General features: G+C 38.3%; 1 protein-coding gene across 2 annotated transcripts in view; it reads left to right on the top strand.

Moving 5' to 3' along the window:
• Window positions 1–22,269, top strand: part of UBXN4 (UBX domain protein 4) — a 32,694-nt gene that overhangs the window by 4,694 nt on the left and 5,731 nt on the right. Inside the window, exons 2-10 of one of the 2 annotated variants that reach the window (XM_081242313.1) lie at window positions 3,225–3,327; window positions 5,928–5,956; window positions 6,622–6,740; window positions 7,385–7,559; window positions 12,189–12,282; window positions 15,278–15,332; window positions 16,092–16,256; window positions 17,294–17,421; window positions 21,849–21,948. In XM_081242313.1, coding sequence (XP_081098439.1) covers window positions 3,225–3,327; window positions 5,928–5,956; window positions 6,622–6,740; window positions 7,385–7,559; window positions 12,189–12,282; window positions 15,278–15,332; window positions 16,092–16,256; window positions 17,294–17,421; window positions 21,849–21,948 — 968 coding nt within the window. Of the gene's footprint in view, window positions 1–3,224; window positions 3,328–5,927; window positions 5,957–6,621; window positions 6,741–7,384; window positions 7,560–12,188; window positions 12,283–15,277; window positions 15,333–16,091; window positions 16,257–17,293; window positions 17,422–21,845; window positions 21,949–22,269 lie in introns of both variants that reach the window. The other variant, XM_081242312.1, reaches the window with a different exon arrangement.

Genomic DNA, 22,269 nt, shown 5'->3' with positions numbered 1-22,269 from the left:
TTAGATTTTAAGCTCCATTGAGGGCATACAGTATCTCATTTGTTTTATATTTAGTTTGTAGCTCAGTGCCTAGCACAACGTAAATGTGGAATAAAATAGTGAATGTATGAAAGAAAGAATGAACGAAAAAGATCCCTATCACCTCACAGCCTTCTCTAAGTTTAGTAAAAATGTTCCTATATAGCTATCTTCTAGGTTGATAATCCTGTCATTTACTTGGAATTTTACATCTCTCCTCACCCCATAGTGTCTGAAGATGTGCTCAGAATGATCTCACTGCAAATGATAGTTTTCCCGTTTGCTGCTTCAACATCTAGGGGTCTGCTAATGGGCATTCTTTTGGTCTTGGTCTGTGGATGCATTCTAGTCCCTGTCTACTTTTCCGTGGCCAGATTTCTCAAGCCCCTTATTACTGAATATTAGATACCAGAAATTTAGCTATTCATTCCACAAAATGCTTACTGAGAGCCTGCTATATTCCAGGTATTTTACTGTAGGCCAGGTTCTGTTGTAGGCATTTGAGTTATATCAGTAAATAAAAAGGAAAACAGTCCTTGCTCTCATGGAACATACATTCTAGTGCAGGGAGACAGACAATAAACAGTAAACGTAATAAGTAAAACGCATAGTCTATTAGAAGGTGATAAGCATTACAGAAAAAAAAGGCAGGAAATGAGGGAGCTTTGGGAATATCTGAAGTGTGTAATTTTATTTTATTTTATTTTTTTGCCACGCTCTGCAGCTAGTGGGATCGTAGTTCCCCGACCAGGGATTGAACCTGGGTCCCCTCAGTGAAAGCACCAAGTCCTAACCACTGGACCACCAGGGAACTCCCTGAAGTGTTTAATTTTAAGGTAGTGATTAGGGAAAGTTTGTATTGAGAGATAATATTTGAGCAAGGACTTAAGGGAGTTGAGAGTTAACTGTGTAGGTCGCTGGGGGAAGAATATTCCAGGCAGAGGAAACAACTAGTACACAGACCTATGGCAAGAATGTCTTTAATATTTGAGGAATAGAAAGGAAAGGGATAGGAAGGAAAGCGACAGCAAAAAAATAAAAGGAAATGAGGTCAGAGAGGTAACTGAAGGCCTGAGGTCATTTGTAAGGACTTTTGCTTTTACTCTGAGAGAAATAGGGAGCTATTGTAGAATTTTGATCAGAGGGTTGATGTAATCTGACTTTTTATTTTATTTTATTTTTGGCTGCGCCACAGTTTGTGGGATCTTAGCTCCCCCACCAGGGATTGAAATTGAACCCTGGCCCTCGGCAGTGAGAGCGTGGAGTCCTAACCACTGGACTGCCAGGGAAGTCCCTGATCTGACTTTTTAAAGAAAGGTGCTTTAAAAAATATATATATATATATATATATATATATTTATTATTATTATTTAATATTATGGCTGTGCCACACAGCATGCGGGATATTAGTTCCCCTACCAGGGATCGAACCTGCACCTGCTGCAGTGGAAGCGCAGAGTCTTAACCACTGGACTGCCGGGGAAGTCCCTGGATATATTTTGGAGATGCCGTCAGTTGAAGGCAAGAATAACTAAACTTTTTGGCCTGAGAACTGAAAGGATGTTGTTACCCATTAACAGATAACTGAAATGGGGAAGGCTAAGGGTGGATTAAATTGGGGAAGGCGGGAACACACATGGGAAGAAAGCGGCTTACAAAAGAGTAGGTATAGAAAGATCTCATTTTTGTAAAGCAAAAAATGTGACCTGAAGCCTTTTTAAGCATAAATTGGCAAAGGTTGCTCACCTTTGAAAAAGCACTTAGCTCTGCTAACCTCAGAAATATTTTTCAGTGACTTAACTCAGGTAAGTTTCCCTTTGCCCACTAAGTGGTTATGCCAAAATCTGGATATTACAAGTCTAAAATGGAAATAATCTCTTGATAGGTATAACTTTTAAAACATTTTGTCCCTGAGGTATGGCATACAGTATATTAAATGAAATATATTCAGTGAACAACTAGATGAATTTTTATAGATGAATACACTTGTGTAACTATCATTCAGATAAGATATAAACATTTCCTATCATATGATATTACTTATATGTGGAATCTGAAAAACAAATGATGCAAATGAACTTATTTACAAAGTAGAAACAGATTCACAGAGAATGAATTTATGGTTACCAGGGGGGAACAGGGGGGTAGGGATAGATTGGGAGTTTGGGATTGACATGTACACACTACTGTATTTCAAATGGATAACCAACAAGGACCTATGGTATAGCACAGGGAACTCTGCTCAATATTCTGTAACAACCTAAATGGGAAAAGAATTTGAAAAAGAATAGATCCATGTATATGTATAACTGAATCACTTTTCTGTAGACCTGAAACTAACAGAACATTGTTAATCAACTATGCTCTAATATAAAATAAAAATTTAAAAAAAGATATAAACATTTCCAAGACCCCCAATCAGTAGTAGCTCTACCAAAGTAGTCACCGTGCTGAATTCTGTCACCATAGATTAGTTTTGGATCGGTGTAACTTTTATCATTAGTATGCCTATAACAAAAGACAGGTCCAAAACTGCAGACAGGATTGCACCTGCTTCTGTCTACCTTGGAGGAATTCTGGAAAATAAGTGGGGTGTGTGTGGAGGACATTGAACTCAACAGAAAGATGCTGCATAAAGGAAAAGTATTGTACATTTATTTTCTAAAATCATATGTAGAAAAGCCAAAGTAGTCACATTTCTGCCCATGACTTCTAATTATTGTGATAATATTTGCATCATAATTCGGATGTCTTCATTTAGAAAACACTTTGTATAATCTAAATAGCAGTATTTTGTTTATTACATTATTATTATTATTATTATTTTGCGGTATGCGGGCCTCTCACTGCCGTGGCCTCTCCCGTTGTGGAGCACAGGCTCCGGACGCGCAGTCTCAGCGGCCATGGCTCACGGGCCTAGCCGCTCCGCGGCATGTGGGACCTTCCCGGACCGGGGCACAAACCCGCGTCCCCTGCATCGGCAGGCGGACTCTCAACCACTGCGCCACCAGGGAAGCCCTCATTACTGTTTATTTATGTTAACAACGCATATAAGTCACACTTTTCATTTATGGAAAATTCAGTTTTCAAATTTGGTAGAAAATATTATTTGTGAGATTACATTTTATTTGAAGTTCCAGATTTCCAGGGAAAAGAATCAGCAGATACTTTCCTTATGTTTTAAGAATGCTTGAAATGTTTTACAGGTGATGATGAGCAGTCTGTACAGATGGCTGCAAGTTGGGAAGATGAGAAAGTGACAGAAGCATCTTCAAACAGTTTTGTTGCTATTAAAATCGATACCAAAAGGTTTGCTTATGTTTTAATCTTGTAATTAAAAAATGTTTTAGCCATTGTCTTTGGTTGCGATTTATGGTGATACTCTTAGACTATAAGAATGTTGATTTTTGTCTAAGACATTTTAGGGACTTAAATTCTGATTGCCATTTTTCAAGTTCATCATTATATCATACTGAAAAACTTATGAATTCTTGCTCTACCAAGTAGCTATGTGACATGCACCAGTAATGCAAAGGAACTGTGGTCCTGAAATATCTCTGAAAGGTTGACCACTCTTTTGGATCCTATTTTTGAAAATGGAACTGTTTTATTCAATAAGAATAAGGACATTTATAGGTCCATTGTAGGACCTGATAACCACAAGTCTGTTTTATTTGTTAAAACATCCCTCTTCCCCCCGTTAAATTTTTTTTTGGGTGGGGGATAGAGAATTTCAGACACACACAAAAGTGCTTGAGTAGTGTAATGAACCCCCTTGTACTGTCAGCTACTTTGACAGTTATCAACTCATGGTCAGTCTTGTTCATCTATTTCCTCACCCACTTCAACTCATCCCATATAATTGTTTTTTTTTTATAATTTTGAAATAAATCTCAGTCATCATATCACTTCATCTATAAATATTTTGGTATGTCTCTGAAAGATAAGGATTCTTAATTTTTTTAACATAACTGTAATACTTCAAAAATGAATCTAATTTCTTAACTTGAAATATCTACTCAGTGTTCAAATTTTCAGTTCTCTCATCAGTCATGGTTTTATTATTAATTTAATTTATTACAGTTTGGTTCAGGATCCATCAAGGTCCACACATTGTGATGCATTGATCTCTCTCAAGTCTCTTACTCTGTAGGCTTTGCCTCTATGTCTCTCTCTTTGTCTTTTTCTTTGCAGTTTATTTTTTTGGGAAACCGGGTCATTTGTTATGTAGTTTCCTACAGTACGGGTTTTGTTCATTGCAGCTCTGTTAGTGTCATTTAGTTTATTACTCTGTCCTCTATTTTCTGTAAAGTGACAGTTGGATTCAGGTTAGGTTTTTTCCCGCTTAAGACTACTTCATAGATGGTGGTAAGTCTTCCATTCTTCCATTAGAGGGTACATAATGCTCTGTTGTTTCTCTTTATGATGTTAGCAGCAGCCATCAATGATAAATGCCTGGAAACATTAATTCATTAGCAGTTTTAAAGTGGTAGTTCTGTCCTTTTGATATTGGTAATATCAAAATGAAAATTACTGTCAAGATTAAAGTATTCAGAAATTTACTTATAAGTTTGTAAACTTTTTATTTAAAAATTTTCTTTATTAACAAAGCATCACAAAGCAAATCATAGTATAGTCTGCCTCACAACAGCAGCAGTTACTGAACTATGTATTTATTGAGCTGTAATCGTTTTTTAAAAGAGTCTACTGTGTCATTGATATTGTTCATTATCTTCCAGAAGCACCTTTTAGAGTCAGTAATGGCAGGAGGAATGTAGAGGTTTATTGGGAATGTGGAAGAAATGAGAATTTCAGAATTGTTGAGCTTTATATACAGACTGATATATCCAGTATTTTTATTTATTTATTTATTTATTTATTTTTTATCCAGTATTTTTAAAAACAAATTTCTATTAGCAGATGCAGGGATACCTGTGTATAGTGATGGTTGATGTTTGTTTCATTATGGACAGTCTACTAATAGAATCTAGTGTGTCTTTTAAATTATGAAAAGTAAATTTTATTTATTATATAATAATAACAAAGCTACCTAATGTTCTAGGAACATGTTAGTTTATGTTATGTCCTGCATTGAAAATAGATTGGTAGGAAATGCATCAAAAGTTTACAGTGGTTATTTCTGAGAAGGTAGGATTCTTGGTAATTTTTTTCTTTATACTTTTGTGTTTTCAGATGTTTTTATGAGAATCATGCCTTATATTCAGAGAAAATGAAGCAAATTTCTGGTTCTTAGAAGCATTAATCTGATTCTTGGAATTACTCATCTACATTGATCAGTGTCTTTTATTCGTATTATAGTGTAAAGTCTCTCTCCCATCTCTGTCCTTGACCACCCAGTTCTCTTCTCTGGAGGCAACCAAATCAAGAAAATATATTTGTTTTCCTCCCCTTTTTTACAAAAATGGTAGTAGTTTGACACACTTTTTTATGCCTTTTTCCTTTTTGTAATTGCACGATTCATCAGTTTTTATTGGTGGATATTTAGGTTGTTTTGAATCCTTTGTTGTTATAAAGTATTATCACTTGCACAAATAAGTCACAGGTATTAATATCTTCTTACTACAAGTTAAGATACTGTATTCAGAAATACTTGCTGCTGAGGAAGCCACATGGGGAAGATGCTAAGTTGCTTTTTAGGTGCCAGATCTGGCCACCAGTTTGTGGGTTGCAAGAACAAGTGCTCTTTAATATGAAAATTATAAAACAAACCATAAAAGGTCTGTGAGATAAGGATTACGTTTTTCCTCTTTCAGTTGATGGCTATGAAAGGAACTAATAGTTTCAGAAAAACACTTGTAATTGCTACAGTAAATTTTTATAAAAACAACTCAGTATTTGGGAAGTACTTGTATTCATCTAGTGATTTTCTGTTTGATTTTGTTTTACAGTGAAGCCTGCCTACAATTTTCACAGATCTGTATCCTTTCCATGAAGAATTGGTTTTATATATATTTTGCTTGAGGATTTACCTTTCTTTTGGTTGATTCATGACAATTAGAAATTATTCATTTTTATTTAGGAACTCATGCATTCTTGTTTATGGAAACTTTATATTACTAAGTGTCCTTTGAGACAGTAAGTACCTTGTAGCAAATGGCATCATGGGGAGTTTGTTGGGTTTTTTTTTTTGGCTGCACCGTGTAGCATGCAGGATCCTAGTTCCACGACCAGGGATCGAACCCCTGCTTCGTGCAGTGGGAGTGCAGAGTCTTAACCAGTGGACCACCAGGGAAGTCCCCTTAGGGAGTTTTTATAAATTGTGAATAGCTGGAAAGCAATATGATGCAGTTTGGTTGGAATGTTAGAAGTAGCTAGCAAGAGGTAAGATAGATGTAAAAGTTATGATAGAGGGGAGTGTAGTGGATGTTTTCCACTTATATATGTGATATAGATAAATCATAATTCACATATCACATGCACTACAGGCATAGTGATAGGGTAGTTGAAATTATTTTGTGAACATGTTAGCTGATTATATTGTGAAATTCTCAAAGATGATTTCTTTTGCTTTGTTACCAATAGTGTTTCATAAAATTATTCCCTTGTTTCCCATGAATTGTTAGACTTAATTAAACTGTACAGATCCTGTAGTGTGTGTTCCATCCAGTTTCTTTATTGGAGACAGTGGAATTCCCTTGGAAGTAATAGCAGGAAGTGTTCCTGCAGATGAACTTGTTACCAGAATCCACAAAGTCCGGCAGGTGAGGAGGAACAGAATTGTTCTTTGTATAAACATGGGTAAATGGTATGGCAGGAACTTGACGTTGGAATATTTTTGGAGCCACTCTGAATATTTAGGAACTAACCATGCTATTAAAAGGTAGTAAATACTGTCTTTCTGGACTGGTTTTGAAAATAACATGATGAAGTTCGAGGTGCCTATACCTAATACATGAGTGACTTCTTATTCTCCCTTCCCTTTTTCTCCCTCAGCCAGCCACATAATGCAGTCACTATTATTTGTTGCAAAAGGGAGTTGCTGTCACATTAAGGTCCCTAACAGTATATTGCTTGACTTTTTAAAGGACCTTACTCAATTTCTCACTTGCATCCACTTTGGGCAAATGGCTAATATAGCTTGTAACTTTTTTCCTTGAATTCTAATTGTAAGAAAAATCAACAGTGTGCTTTAAATATCTTTTTATGCTCTTGTCACCTTGCAGCTGAATTCCATAATGTGATTATGTCTTATTTAGGATTATACATTTTAGATTGATTTACTTGGAAAGTTTAGTACTTCTCCCTTCTATGGAGTACAAATTGACTTGCTCATATTTTGGTCTCATACACCATGGTAAACTTAGATTCTTATCTGTAATTAAATTCCAATGTTTTTTCTCCCTAGATGCACTCGTTAAAAGGTGAAATATCAGTGGCAGATAGTGGCCAGTCAGAAAGTTCAGTCTCTACTCCATCCACCTCATTTGAACATAACAACACTTCTGAAAACTGTCAGTCCAGAAATGTAGAGCTCTGTGAGACACCACCCACTTCTGATACAAAGTCAGATTCTGCAACAGGTAATTTTTAATGTACCCTTTTGGGTACACTGAACACTCCACTCCACTATAAAGGCCGTGGATTAATATCCTTAAAAATAAGAATACTGTATTTTCCCCCTTCACGTTCATTTAACTTAAAATTTAATATGTTTGTCATTTAGTGGCAGAAGGGGATAAAGTCAGTGACTCTGTCCTTCAAACCCACATAGGAAACAGTCCAGAACAGCTGATAGTAGTAATTTCTGCTACTGTGCTATGGTTCAGGGACTGTCATTATGATACTCATGAGTTTTGTAAATCTCTTCTCAGCCAGAGGATATCGAAGGGACCAAGTGAACTGATGTGTTTGAAATTGTTTTTATAACATAAAATACTATACACTTTTAAGAGAATTGTATTTGCACTTTTAAAATTAGAATTAAAAGTTAATTATAAAATAGAGCTTGTACCAGTAGGAGGTGTGACTGCAGAGGGGTTGATAGAAAAGACAGAGGAGAAATTTTATACTGTATATTAGGGATCATGCACAGTCAGAGTTGTTCTGTGTAATATAGCTTTGTATTAGGCAATGTAGGGTTAGATAAGTTAAGAAGTTAGAATATTAGTATCCTAAAAGGTGATCCTGCTCCAGCATCCTGGATAGATAATCATCAAGCCTCTATTTGAATACATTTAACGACAGGAAGCTCAGTACCTTGCTAGGAAGCCTATTCTATTGTCAAAGCCCTAGGTTTTAGAGAAGTTCTTCCTTTATTGCACTGAAATTTGATGCTCTGTAATTTCCCATGAACTTGAGTGCTTTAGTGCTACTTATAGAGTTACACATAATTCTCTGGATTCTGTTATATTCCCACAAAGAGTGTTGATGTTTTTGTTTTAGTAGGCAATTAATTTGGTTAGACTCAAACTGTTAGACTCTGTCTTATCCGAGGTGAGTAGCAACTCTAAGTTCTTTGTAGCTTTTTTTTTTTAGCTTCATTATGGAAAATTTCAAACATATACAGAAGTAGAGAAAATAGTATAAGAAATCCTATCCCATGAACCCATTGCCTATCTTCCAACTTTTTTTTTGGAGGGGGGGCTGTGCCCCCGTGCCTTGTAGGATCTTAGTTCCCTGACCAGGGATCAAACCACGCCTCCTACAGTGGAAGTGCGGAGTCTTAACCACTGGACCGCCAGACAAGTCCCCCAACTATTTTTGATTCATGGCCAATATTGTTTCATCTCTGCCCCCTTTCCTCGTCTCCTTGCCATTTATTATTTAGAACACACTTAGGCATTATATCATTTCATCTTTAAAAATGTTGGTACCGGGAATTTCCTGGTGGTCCAGTGGTTAGGAGTCCGTGCTGTCACTGCCTAGGGCCCGAGTTCAGTCCCTGGTCAGGGAACTAAAAATCCCATAAGCCACACGGCACAGCAAAAACAAAACAAAACAAAAAATGTTGGTATCTAAAAGATAAGCACTTTAGAAAAATAACCGGGCTTCCCTGGTGGCGCAGTGGTTGAGAGTCCGCCTGCCGATGCAGGGGACACGGGTTCGTGCCCCGGTCCGGGAAGATCCCACATGCCACAGAGCAGCTGGGACCGTGAGCCGTGGCCGCTGAGCCTGCGCGTCTGGAGCCTGTGCTCCACAACGGGAGAGGCCACAACAGTGAGAGGCCCGAGTATCGAAAAAAAAAATAAAATAAAATAACCACAATACCATTATCCCTTATGAAACCTAGAAAGTTTAACAGTAATTCCTTTTTATCATTAATTATCTAGGCAATATTTACATTACGCTAAGTTTTTCAGTTTGTTTGAGTTGGAGTCCAATATATCATTTTTTTTAAATTAATTTATCTTTTCAATTTTGGCTGTGTTGGGTCTTCGTTGCTGCGCACGGGCTTTCTCTAGTTGCGGCAAGCGGGGGCTACTCTTTGTTGCGGTGCGCGGGCTTCTCATTGCAGTGGCTTCTCTTGTTGCAGAGCACGTGCTCTAGGCACGTGGGCTTCAGTAGTTGTGGCGCCCGGGCTCAGTAGGTGTGGCTCCCAGGTTCTAGAGCGCAGGCTCAGTAGTAGTGTTGCACTGGCTTAGTTGCTCCGTGGCATGTGGGATCTTCCTGGACCAGGGCTTGAACCTGCATCCCCTGCATTGGCAGGAAGATTCTTAACCACTGCACCACCAGGAAAGCCCTCCAGTTGTCTTCTTAAACCTAAAGACAGAACGTCCTCTAGTAAATTTTTATTGTGTTTGGATTTTTTTTTTAAATACATTTATTTATTTATTTATTTTTGGCTGCATTGGGTCTTTGTTGCTGTGCACGGGCTTTTCTCTAGCTGTGGTGAGCAGGGGCTACTCTTCGTTGTGGTGCGCAGGCTTCTCATTGCATTGCAGTGGCTTCTTTTGTTGCAGAGCACAGGCTCTAGGCACACGGGTTTTAAGTAGTTGTGGCTCGCGGGCTCTAGAGCACAGGTTCAGTAGTTGTGGTGCACGGTCTTAGTTGCTCTGTGGCATGTGGGATCTTCTTGGACTAGGTATCGAACCTGTGTCCCCTGCATTGGCAGGCAGATTCCTAACCACTGTGCCACCAGGGAAGTCCCTGTGTTTGGATTTTTATCAGTTGTTTTAGCTTATTGCCATCCATTTTTCTTTGTTTATGAGTCATAGGTCCACCTAAGTTACACACAGCGCTTTTTTTTTCAGCTTGTCCACAAATTATCTTCAGAAGTTTTCTTAAATTTTTTTTCTGATATCAAGATATAAATGTCGGGCTTCCCTGGTGGCGCAGTGATTGAGAGTCCGCCTGCCGATGCAGGGGACGCGGGTTCGTGCCCTGGTCCGGGAAGATCCCACATGCTGCGGAGCGGCTGGGCCCATGAGCCATGGCCGCTGAGCCTGCGCGTCCGGAGCCTGTGCTCCACAACGGGAGAGGCCACCGTACTGCAAAAAAAAAAAAAAAAAAAAAAAAAAAGATATAAATGTCCTTGGCATTCATTTTATTTACTAAAGAAAAGTGATTAATTTCCTACTGAGCACACACTGGCTGCCAGAGGTTACCACTTCTTATCAAAGGGTTTCATTCAGTGGTATGCTGGTAAATATTTAACAAAAGGTTGTTTTTTGGAGGGGAGATAAAAAGCCCTTATTTGTAGTGTTTGCTAATTTCCGAAGTGTAAATATTCCTCCTATCGCTGATTTCAAGTTACATAGGTGATGCACTGAATGCAGAGGTAAGAAGAGATGTGTACCTTTGGTTCTGCTTAATAATTCTAATATTTCTACTACTGCTGTAATAACTGAAGCACTTACTATGTGCTAGTCCTAGTAAAAGTCTCAGCGTTTTACTTCTATTAACACATACTTCTCATGATATTTCTATGAGGTTACTTACTATCCGCATTTTACAGAAGAGGTACAGTGTGAGTAAGTAACTTATTAAAGTGACAGAACAGGATTCAGCCCAGACTCTGTTGCTCTGCATTCCATGCTCTTCCAAGGATCAGAAAGGTAAAGAAGAATTAAGTTGATGGTGAGTGGTAAGGAAGGAAATAGCAGAGGTTCTGAAAGGGAGTACCAGATCATAGCTATCCTCTACAGCACACCAGGACAAAATTCTGTCCTTCAGGAGATCCTTAAAAGAATACTAGTGTAGGGCCTCCCTGGTGGCGCAGTGGTTGGGAGTCCGCCTGCCGATGCAGGGGATACGGGTTCGTGCCCCGGTCTGGGAGGATCCCATGTGCCGCGGAGCGGCTGGGCCCGTGAGCCATGGCCGCTGGGCCTGCGCGTCCGGAGCCTGTGCTCCGCAACGGGAGAGGCCACAACAGTGAGAGGCCCGCATACCGCAAAAAGAAAAAAAGAAAAAAAAAAAAAAGAATACTAGTGTAGATATAAAAAGCTTTTCTAAGGAATCATTGTGGTGTGCAGAAGCAGATCCCTTGGGTCATCATAAGTCTAGAGTGATACTCAGTATCAAACTTGGCCTCTAGAATTCCCCCCTCCCTTTTTTTTTTTTTTTTTTTTTTTTTTGACTGTGATGCACAGCATGCTGGATCTTAGTTCGCCGACCAGGTATCAAACCCGTGCCGCCTGCAGTGGAAGTGCGGAGTCCTAACCACTGGACAGCCAGGGAAGTCCCTAGAGCTTCACTATTGAATACCATAACCTCAGCCACATGTGGCAATTGTAATTAAAATTAAATACAATTAAAAATTTAGTCTCTCACCTGCACTGGCCTTAATACCAGCGCTCAGTAGCCACTTGTCCCTGACTAGTGGCTACCCTATGGGATACCAAAGATATTGGACCATGCTTCTTTAGAGTAGAGCCTACCTCTGGCCAGGCATGCTTAGTCTACTTTTGTTATGTCTCTCACTGCCAGATTAATATTTCATGTTTTATCTCAGTGGCTTTCAGTTGGGTAGCTGCCTTATTTCCCATTTATATACTTTTGTATCCAGATCCAAACGTAAGAATTATCACTAGTAATAGCTCATTTCTTATCTCCTACTCCATTCTTAGGGAAAAAATGTATTGTTTAAGAAACAAGATTGTTAACAGATGTTGTAACCCAAAAGATATATACCTTTTTAAAAATTGGCATTGAATGCAATATTCTTCTTATTTCTTTTCTTTCTTTCTTTCTTTTTCTTTTAAATAATTAAGGAGGAGAAATTTCAGGCCAGGCCACTGTGTCTCAAGAGCCTGGTGGATGTTCAAATCAGAGACCTACAGAGGAGCTCACCATCAGAGTGGAAAGGTTTGGTCTTGTTTTTAGAAATAGTATTTTGTTAGAAAGACAGTGGTTTTCAGTTATTTCATTGATTTGAATAAGAGCTAAAATTACACAAATGAAATTTCAGAATTCTAGGTTGAAGTTTTTTATTACCTGACCAACTTATTTGTATCCATAAAAACTACATTCTAGAAGTAAAAACTTCTGTATCTCTGAAGTCATCGGTCAGTTTTAGGCCTGATAATTTTAAGAATCCCTTTTTCACTAGTATTTTGGTATATGTGTTTCCATCTGTTACTTCTGCTTTTATCTCTCTGTGTCATAGGATAAGTTCCAGATGGGCAAGAACTTCAGCTAATTTTATGACTATGTACTGAGCCTGGGTTCTGCATAAGTGGGTGTCTATTAAGTGTCATGTGTTATTAGTTGGTCTCATAATCAAATTTCTGACTTCTTGTGGTTTCTAGTTTAGTATTTTTAATTTTGTAGTGATTATCAAATCATAGTCTTATATTATGATTCTTAAAAGATAACTGAGTTAATGGTGAATGGATAAGCAGGAATATTTTAAAATCTTGACTTAAAAATCATTCAGTGTAATGTGGAAGTTAAGAAAAATTACTTAGACTTGATATTTTCTTGTTCACGTAGATGTTATGGGGAACCAGAGTTCAAAGTGATTGCTGACATTGGGTATTTGGGTTAGCTCATGATTCAGTAAAAATGTGCTTCATTTTAGCAAAACCTAGATTCTGATTATTCTTTATGGGAGTTGGGGCAGGGCCAGAATCTGGAGGTGCAAAGCAGGGTAGATCTCTCACAGCAATGAGAAATGGGGTATGTCTGGAAGAAGAGCAGTAGGGAACCAGAGTTCCAGGGGCTCATCCTCTTCTGTTCCTTTCTGCTTTGCTAACACCAAGCCCACCACTGTGCACCCTTACTTGCATCACCCTGGGATCCTGGGGTGAAGTGAAAATGAAAAATCAGGAAAAGATTTCGAGAGTTGGGGGGAATGTGAAGAAACATGGCAGGTAGCCCTTTATTGTGGGGTGAGATCAAGTGCTATTTAATTCCTGTGGGAAAGGGGAGGATCGAACCTGGGCCCTTGGCAATATGAGCTCAGAGTCCTAGCCACTGGACAGCCAGGGAATTCCCCCCCAGTAGTTTCCATTCTTATGTAAAGGGGTGTCTGCTTGTGTCTGCCTGACGGTTCTGCAAATAGAATATAATATGCCATTTTTAATTAAAAAATAATTATATGTACACATATTGTTGTATATGTGTTATATAGTATAATGAGTCCAAAAAAGATATTTTAAGACATGCACCAAAGTGTTTATACTAGTATCTATGAAATTGGAATTCGAGATTTTTTTCTTTGCTTTGTTCTGGGGTTGCCAAGTTTTCTTCCTTGAGCATTATTACTTTTATAGTTAGCCTGTCAGGACAGAGTGGGTTTACAGCTGTTTGAGATTTCTTAACTTGAAAAAAACTATAAAGCACTCTTAGAAGATACATATACACAAAATTTGTTACGCTTTTAAAAAGGGATACTAATGTTGAGATTAGATAAAATGTTGACAAGCTCTTCATAACGAAACAGTTTTCATTGGGGAGTAACTATTAGCTGCTTAGGCAGCATTTCAAAAATCCGGGTCATATGATCATATAATTAAACTCGTGCAAGCACTTCAAATTGTTGCTTGTTACTGTATAGCTATATTGACTGTGTACTGACTATACCACAATTTATTTATCCATTCTGCTGTTGATGGATATTTGAATTATTTTCAGTTTGGGTCAGTTAAGAATAGAATTGCTATGAACATTCGTTTATTACATGTCTTGGTGAACATATTTTTTGGGTGTATTTTCAGGAGTCTGAATTTCTGGGTCATAGATACTGGCTGAACAGTTTTCCAGAGTGGTTATACCAATTCATAACTTCGGTCAGCAGTAAGATATTTCATAGGTCCTTTTTTTAACCCTAATGTGTTACAATTCATTTCTCTTACAATTTTTTTTGATGCACAGATTGCTTCAGATTTGGTTAGCGGAACCCCTTCATCCTGGGCCTTACGTCCTTTTGACATCCTTTTTGTAAAAAATAAATCTGTAGACATTTTGCTAAATGTTTCCTCTTGTGTTGCTGCGTTCTAGTGCATCATTCATTTTTCTCACTGTGTGCACCTCAACTTCATCATCTCTTTGGGGTTCTAAACCATCATTCTTTGAGCGTCCCTTGATTTCTGGCACAAGTTGTTCAACTGAGTTTTAACAAATGCATATACCTGTGTAACCCAAATCCCTCTGAGAAAGTGCCATTAGTTTTTAAAAATTGAGATATAATTCACATACCATAAAATTCAAAGTGGGTTTTTATATATTCACAAGGTTGTGCAACCATTACCACTGTCTGCTTTCAAAATCATTAGTTTTTAATTGCTGAGTTTCTCACAGTTCAGAATCAATTTTGGAATTACTGGTTTTTATAAATGTTAGCCTTCAGCTTTTTGCTTTTATTTTTTAACAGTTTTGTGCCATAATACTGTTTACGTCTTTGTAAGAAGTAAAGCATTTGTAAGTCATTGATTTATACATACGTATTTGAAGATGCATATTTTCAAATAAATATTCAGAGAATTCCCTGGCAGTCCAGTGGTTGGGACTCCGAGCTCTCACTGCCATGGCCCCAGGTTGGGGAACTAAGATCCTACAAGCCACATGGCACAGCCAAAACAAAAAAAATCAAGATCTGATAAATTGGGAGGAATGGGAACTAATGTTAAGTAGGAGGTAAGGCACTTAGAGCTGGAGTGAGGCTTCTGATGGTCCCGCTGACTCCTCATGGATTTCCCTAGGGGCAGGGACCAGGTAGGTAAGTTGTTGCTTTGCCTTCAGGAGCTTTTTTGTCTGTCTCCACATTTCCCCAGTTTTTAGCTAAAGAAATCTTCTAAATGTAATTTATATTAATATGATGTATCTCAGTTAATGTATTTTTTAAACTTTTAAAATACAGACTAACCAAAAAACTTGAAGAAAGGAGAGAAGAGAAGAGGAAAGAGGAAGAACAGGTAAAGTTCATGTGCCTGGCATTATTTTCCTCTTCCCTTAAGTGAGGGAGCATTTGATTCCCTATTCAGTTTGGCAGACCTGGAATGGCTTCCTGGTTATATAGTTCAGTGTTGCAGCACAGTGAGGGGAATTATCTGTCTTCTGTAGTAAGGTCATAGTGTACACTTTTTTGTGTTCTTTTTATAAATTGCTAGGAATAGGTTGGACCATCTTTTCTTCCTCTGCAATGAATCCTTTACGCTAAGAATAAAGGGACTTGAACTAAAATTGGTTTGATGCAGTTCAAAGTTTTAGTTCCTTTTTGTGAAAAAGAAATGCGTAGATATTTTGCTGAATTTTTCCTTTGGTGTTGCTGCGTTCTAGTGCACCATTTGTTTTTCTCACCTTGTGCACCTGAACTGCGTCATCTCTTTGGGGTTCTAATATACGAAGGTTATCAGGTCTTCAAGCTAAATAAATGACTACCATGTTGTCCTTAGAGGGCACCTCAGAAACCAAAGACCTGTAATGTTTTTTTTTCAAATGACACTGACCACATCATAATCTTAACAGAACCACTGGCAAAGACATAAATTGATAGACATTTGACCATTAACCCATGCTGTTAATACATTCTACTAGACCCCTAGATTTTGTGAAGTTGTACTATTCCTTTAGCTGTACCCTATAACCGGCTTTCCCTGCCTACAAAATAATATTAAGGGAAGATTATTAAATTTTGTTTTTGGCTCATAAAACTTACTTTTTCTTTAATTCAGAGAGAGATTAAGAAGGAAATTGAGAGGAGGAAAACTGGAAAAGAAATGTTGGATTATAAAAGAAAGCAAGAAGAAGAATTAACAAAAAGAATGTTAGAGGAAAGAAACAGAGAAAAGGCAGAAGATAGGGCAGCTCGAGAGCGTATAAAACAGCAGATTGCACTGGTGAGTATTAAGTTTATTTTTAATGCTTGACTCTAGAACATTAGTGAAATTGTTTTTTCATGCACAATGGTTTTGGTTTACTACCAGACAGGGCACACGAAAATAGTAGATTTTAGGGACTCAGAGCATACCAATTCTCAGTTTTCTTTTCCTAGAAATTGTGTATTGAATTAAAATACAGTTAAGATTAAAACTGAGATGGTTTTTGGAAGTAATTTTTCTCAGTGTTATATTATGAATTTTATCAGTAGTGAAAAGGTAGTTTTCAAAGATTCCCTAGGAAAGAAGCTAAGAATTTGCAACGTCACAGCCTCCGCTAGTCATAAGCATTCTTTTTTAGGACAAAGGATTTAGACACATCAAGCTTTAGGATGGTTTCGCAACAATTGCTTTTATTTATTTATTTTTTAAAATTAATTAATTTATTTATTTTTGGCTGCATTGGGTCTTTGTTGCTGTGCGGAGGCTTTCTCTAGTTGCAGAGAGTGGGAGCTACTCTTTGTTGCAGCGTGCATGCTTCTCGTTGCAGCGGCTTCTCTTGCTGTGCAGCACAGGCTCTAGGTGCACAGGCTTCAGTAGTTGTGCGCACGGGCTCAGTTGCTCCGTGGCATGTGGGATCTTCCCGGACCAGGGATCAAACCCATGTCCCCTGAATTGGCAGGCAGATTCTTAACCACTGCGCCACCAGGGAAGTCCCAACAATTGCTTTTAGAATTAAGCAGTTGTAATACATATTACACCCTACTTAATATTGTTTATTTATTCATTCAGTAAATATTTACTGATTATCTGTTATGTGCCAGACCTTGTTCCAGGCTTTAGAGAGAGAATAGTGACCAAAATCAAGTCCTTGTTTGCTTACTAATAACTCTGGTCCCTGAAAGTTGATAAAACTAAAAAATACCAGAATCAGAGTGATGAAGTTCATGTATGGCCTTAAGGAATTTCATGCATATTTATGTTCCTTATGTTTGGAAATGTGTAACTAGATCTTTCTGGCAGTGAAATATAATTAGTATCTAACAACTGTTTTAAAGGACCGTGCAGAGAGAGCTGCTCGTTTTGCAAAGACAAAGGAAGAAGTAGAAGCTGCTAAAGCTGCTGCCCTGCTGGCCAAACAGGCAGAAATGGAAGTCAAGAGAGACTCTTCCACAAAAGAAAGAAGGTACTTTATTTCCTGCTAAAATGCATGTGTATACATGGCAGCTGAGGAGAAAAGCAGTTGTGGGCTGCTTGTTAACACTGATGTGTTCTGTGGATTAATAAATAGTTCTACAAGAACATATTGATCAGTTTGGCAGCTGCCAGTAGTATTTGTCATTGAATGTGAATGTACAACATAATGATACTAAATACATGATGTTTAAAAGAAGGCTGAAGAAATCTCTTTTCAAAAGACAGAAAGCACATACATCAAAATGATTATAGTGATTATCTCATGTGTACTGGAATTCTTTACTTGTTAGAATATCAAGTCAAACAGGATTAAGCAAAAGAGGGAATCCGTTGGCTCTGCAGCTGGGAGTTACAGTGATAGAATTGGTTAGGCATCACCAGATCCAGGGATCTGAAGGATATTATTAGGACTTTTTCTCTCTCCTTTTAATCTCTTGGTTTCTGTCTTAGCTTTATTCTCAGAGAAACTCTTTAGATAGTGTCAGGAGAGCCTAGGGCCTCCTGGCACCTTCCAGGATCTTGAGCTTCTGATCCTAGAGAGGAAAGACTAATCCTTTTTCTCATTCACTGAGAATTCTGCTTGGCCCTGCTTGGGTCATGTGGCCATCTTTTTTTTTTTTTTTTTTTTGCAGTACGCGGGCCTCTCACTGTTGTGGCCTCTCCCGTTGCGGAGCACAGGCTCCGGACGCGCAGGCTCAGTGGCCGTGGCTCACGGGCCCAGCCACTCCGCGGCATGTGGGATCTTCCCGGACCAGGGCATGAACCCGTGTCCCCTGCATCGGCAGGCGGACTCTCAACCACTGCGCCACCAGGGAAGCCCCATCTTAATACCATGTCCACTTGTATAGGCCAGCTGGTTGGGGTAGTAGACATGCCCACCCCTGTGCTGAAGGAGATAAGGAAATATTACTGATAATCATACCCGAATGAATGAATGAATTGGAGGGATAAGGCAGTTCCCAAAACAAAAATGTGTTGCAAAGACAGAAATTCAGATTTCTAGTACATACTGCTAGTAGGATTACGGTTAATGTTTGTTTTGTTCTTTTACTTTTCTGTATTTTCTATATTAGAAGATTAACAAGTGGGATTTCCCTGGTGGCGCAGTGGTTAAGAATCCGCCTGCCAATGCAGGGGACATGGGTTCGAGCCCTGGTCTGGGAAGATCCCACATGCTGCGGAGCAGCTAAGCCTGTGCACCACAACTACTGAGCCTGTGCTCTAGAGCCCGCGAGCCACAACTGCTGAGCCCGCCTGCCACAACTACTGAAGCCTGTGCACCTAGAGCCTGTGCTCTGCAACAAAAGAAGCCACCACAATGAGAAGCACGCGAACTGCAATGAAGAGTAGCCCCCGCTCACTGCAACTAGAGAAAGTCCGCGCGCAGCAATGAAGACCCAATGCAGCCAAAAATAAATAAATAAATAAAATAAAAACTATTTTCCGAAAGTAATAAAATACTTAAGAATATATTTAACAGAAGTGTTAAACTTGTACACTGAAAACTAGAAAACATTATCTTAATAATTAAAGAAGACCTAACTAAATACGTGGAAAGATATTTTGTTCTCATAGATCAGAAGACTGTATTGTTAAGATGGCAGTAATCCCCAAGCTGGTTTACAGATGCAACACAATCCCTATCAAAATTCCAGCTATTTTTTTGCCAACATTTATGCAGGAATCTGATTCTAAAATTTATATGGAAATGCAAGGGACCCAGAATAGTCAAAACAATCTGGAAAAAGAACAAAGTTGGAGGACTCAAACTTTCTGATTTTAAAACTTAACTATGAAACTACAGTAACCAAGACAGTGTGGTATTGGCATAAGGATGGACATATGGGTTGATGTATAGGCATACCTCGTTTATTGCGCTAATGCTTTATTGCAGTTTTTTACAGATTGAAGTTTTGTGGGAACTCTGTGCTGTCAGTTGATAGTTAGAATTTTTAGCAACAAAATATTTTTAAATTAAGGCATGTAACATAGTTTTTCTAGACATATGCTACTGCACATTTATTAGACTGGAGTATAGTATAAACATATATGCACTGGGAAACCAAAAATTTCATGTGACTTGCTTTATTGTGATAGTTGTGGTAGTGTGGAACCAAACCCACAATATCTCTGAGGTATGCCTGTAATAGGAATTGAGTCTCTAGAAATAAACCTATGCGTTTATGATCAACTGATTTTTGAAAAGTTTACTAAGACCATTCAATGGGGAGAAAATGGTCTCTTCAACAGATGCTGCCTGGACAAGTGGATATCCATGTGCAAAATAGTAAATTTGGACCATTATCTCACACCATATGGATCATCTACCTAAGTGTGAAAGCTAAAAGTATAAACTCTTGGGAGGAAAAGAAATGAGGAAATCTTGTGATCTTGGAATAGGCAATGGATTCTTAGACATGACACCAAAAGCACAAGTGACAAAAGAAAGCAACAGATAAGTTGGACTTCATCGAAATTAAAAACTTTTATGCTTCAAAGGATATCATCAGGATAGTGAAAAGACAGCCCACAAAATTGGAGGGACTTCCCTGGCGGTCCAGTGGTTAAGACTCCGCGCTTCCACTGCAGGGGGCACGGGTTTGATCCCTGGTCAGGGAACTAAGATCCTGCATGCCACACAGTGCAGCCAAAAAAAAAAAAAAAAAAATTGGAGAAAATATTTGCAAACCATATATCTGATAACGGACTTGTAACTTGAATATAAAAAGAAGTCAACAACAAAGAAGCAAACAACCCAATTTAAATATGGGGAAAGAATTTGAATAGATACTTTTTCGGAGAAGATATACAAATGATTAATAAGCACATGAAAAGATGCTCCACATTATTAGTCATTAGGAAAATCAAATCAAAACCACACCTTCTAGGAAGCCTAAATTTAAAGTGACCACCAGGACTTCCTTGGCGGTTCAGTGATTGGGACTCCACGCTCCCAATGTAGGGGGCACAAGTTCGATCCCTGGTCAGGGAACTAAGACCCTGAATGCCTCATGGCCGAAAAAAAATAAGTAAGTAAGTAAGTAACCGCCAAGTCTTGGCAAGGATGTGGAGAATTTGGAACTTTCCTACGTTGCTAATGGGGTTATAAAATGGTACAACCACTTCGGAAAAACAACTTGGCAGTTCCTCAAAATGCTAAGCAATTCTACTCTTAAGTATATATCCAAGAGAGTTGAAAACAATGTCCACACAGAAACCTGTACGTGAATATTCATAGCAGCATTCTTCATAATAGCCAAAATGTGCTAATAACCAAAACGTCCATCAACTGAAGAGGGAATAAACAAAATATATAGCATACGATGGAATATTTTTCAGCAATAAAAAGGAAGGAAGGAATTACTGACACTTGCTACAACTTGGATGAACCTAGAAAACATAATGCTACATGAAAAAAGCCAGTTACCAAAAAGTCACACATCTTATGATTCCGTTATAGGAAGTGCCAGAAACAGACAAATCCACAAAGACAGAAAGTAGATGAGTGGTTGCCAGGGAAAGGGAGAGGGAGGAATGGGGACTGACTGCTAAAGGGCTTGGTTTCTTTTTGGGGTGATGAGAATGTTCTGGACTTAGACAGTAGTGATGGTTGCACAGCTCTGACTGTATTAAAGACCACTGAATTGTACATTTTAAAGGGTGAATTTTATCTCAAGCTGTTAAAAATAATAAATGAGATTTGACTGTGAAAAAAAACGATTTTCTTTTTATTTTCTCTAATTTGAGAAATATTTGACATACATTTCTCTATAAGTTTAAGGAATACAGCCTGATGGTTTGATTTACATATATTTTGAAATGATTACCATGGCGCGTTCAGCTAACATCCATCTTCTCATACACAGTTGGCCCTTGGACAGTGCGGGGTTACAGTTGGCGTGCCGCCCCCGCGTAGTCAAAATTCCATGTATGACTTTAAAGTTGGCTCTCCATGTTCACGGTTCTGCATCCATGGATTCAATCAGCCGTGGATAGTGCAGTGCTGTAGTATGTGTTTATTGCAAAAAATCTACTTCTTCGTGGACCCATGCAGCTCAGACCCCTGTTGTTCATGGGCTAAATGGAGATACAATTAAAAAACCTCTTTTCTTCGATGAGAATTCTTAGGATTTACTCTCAACAGCTTTCCTATATACCATAACAGCAGTGTTAGCTATAGTCGTCTTGTACGTTACATCCCTAGTACTTATTTACCTTAAATTAGAATTTTATACCTTTTGACCACCTTCCTCCAATCCTCCCTCCCCAACTCTCTATAAAAACCTGTTTTAAAAAAAAAAAAAAACCTGTTTTCATTACACATTTCCACTTCCATTTTCTCTTAGTTTTAATGATATCATTTGAGAATGTGTATAAGTAAAGATGCTGACTTAAATTTTCATTTTCTCATAGCAGTGTTGCGAGAATTCAATTCCGTCTTCCTGATGGTTCTTCCTTTACAAATCAGTTCCCTTCTGATGCTCCTCTAGAAGAAGCAAGGCAGTTTGCTGCACAGGTAAATTTATGTCTTGAGTTGTAATGAAGGTAGGTGAATGGGTTATTAGAATGTAGGAGGGGAAGTTTTCCAGGCAGGATTTGAAGAGTATGAATAAGTTATGACTTATCCCCAGGAGCGCGGTACAAGATGCCTCTGGAATGTTCTGGAGCTTCCATCATGTATGAGTGCCATATGGGAACAGCATATCTGCTTGTTCTGTAAAAAGACAAATTTGCTGCTATTGTAAAATAGACTCTGGAAACTTTTCTCAGTGCTTAGTACATTCAGTTGGAGGAATGAAAAGCAAGTGATTTTCCAAAAGTCTAATCTGAAGGAGTT

The sequence above is a fragment of the Mesoplodon bidens genome, assembly GCF_964165515.1.
Source record: "Mesoplodon bidens genome assembly, chromosome: 8".
Classification (NCBI taxonomy): Eukaryota; Metazoa; Chordata; class Mammalia; order Artiodactyla; family Ziphiidae; genus Mesoplodon; species Mesoplodon bidens.
This window is presented reverse-complemented; position numbering and strand designations above follow the sequence as displayed.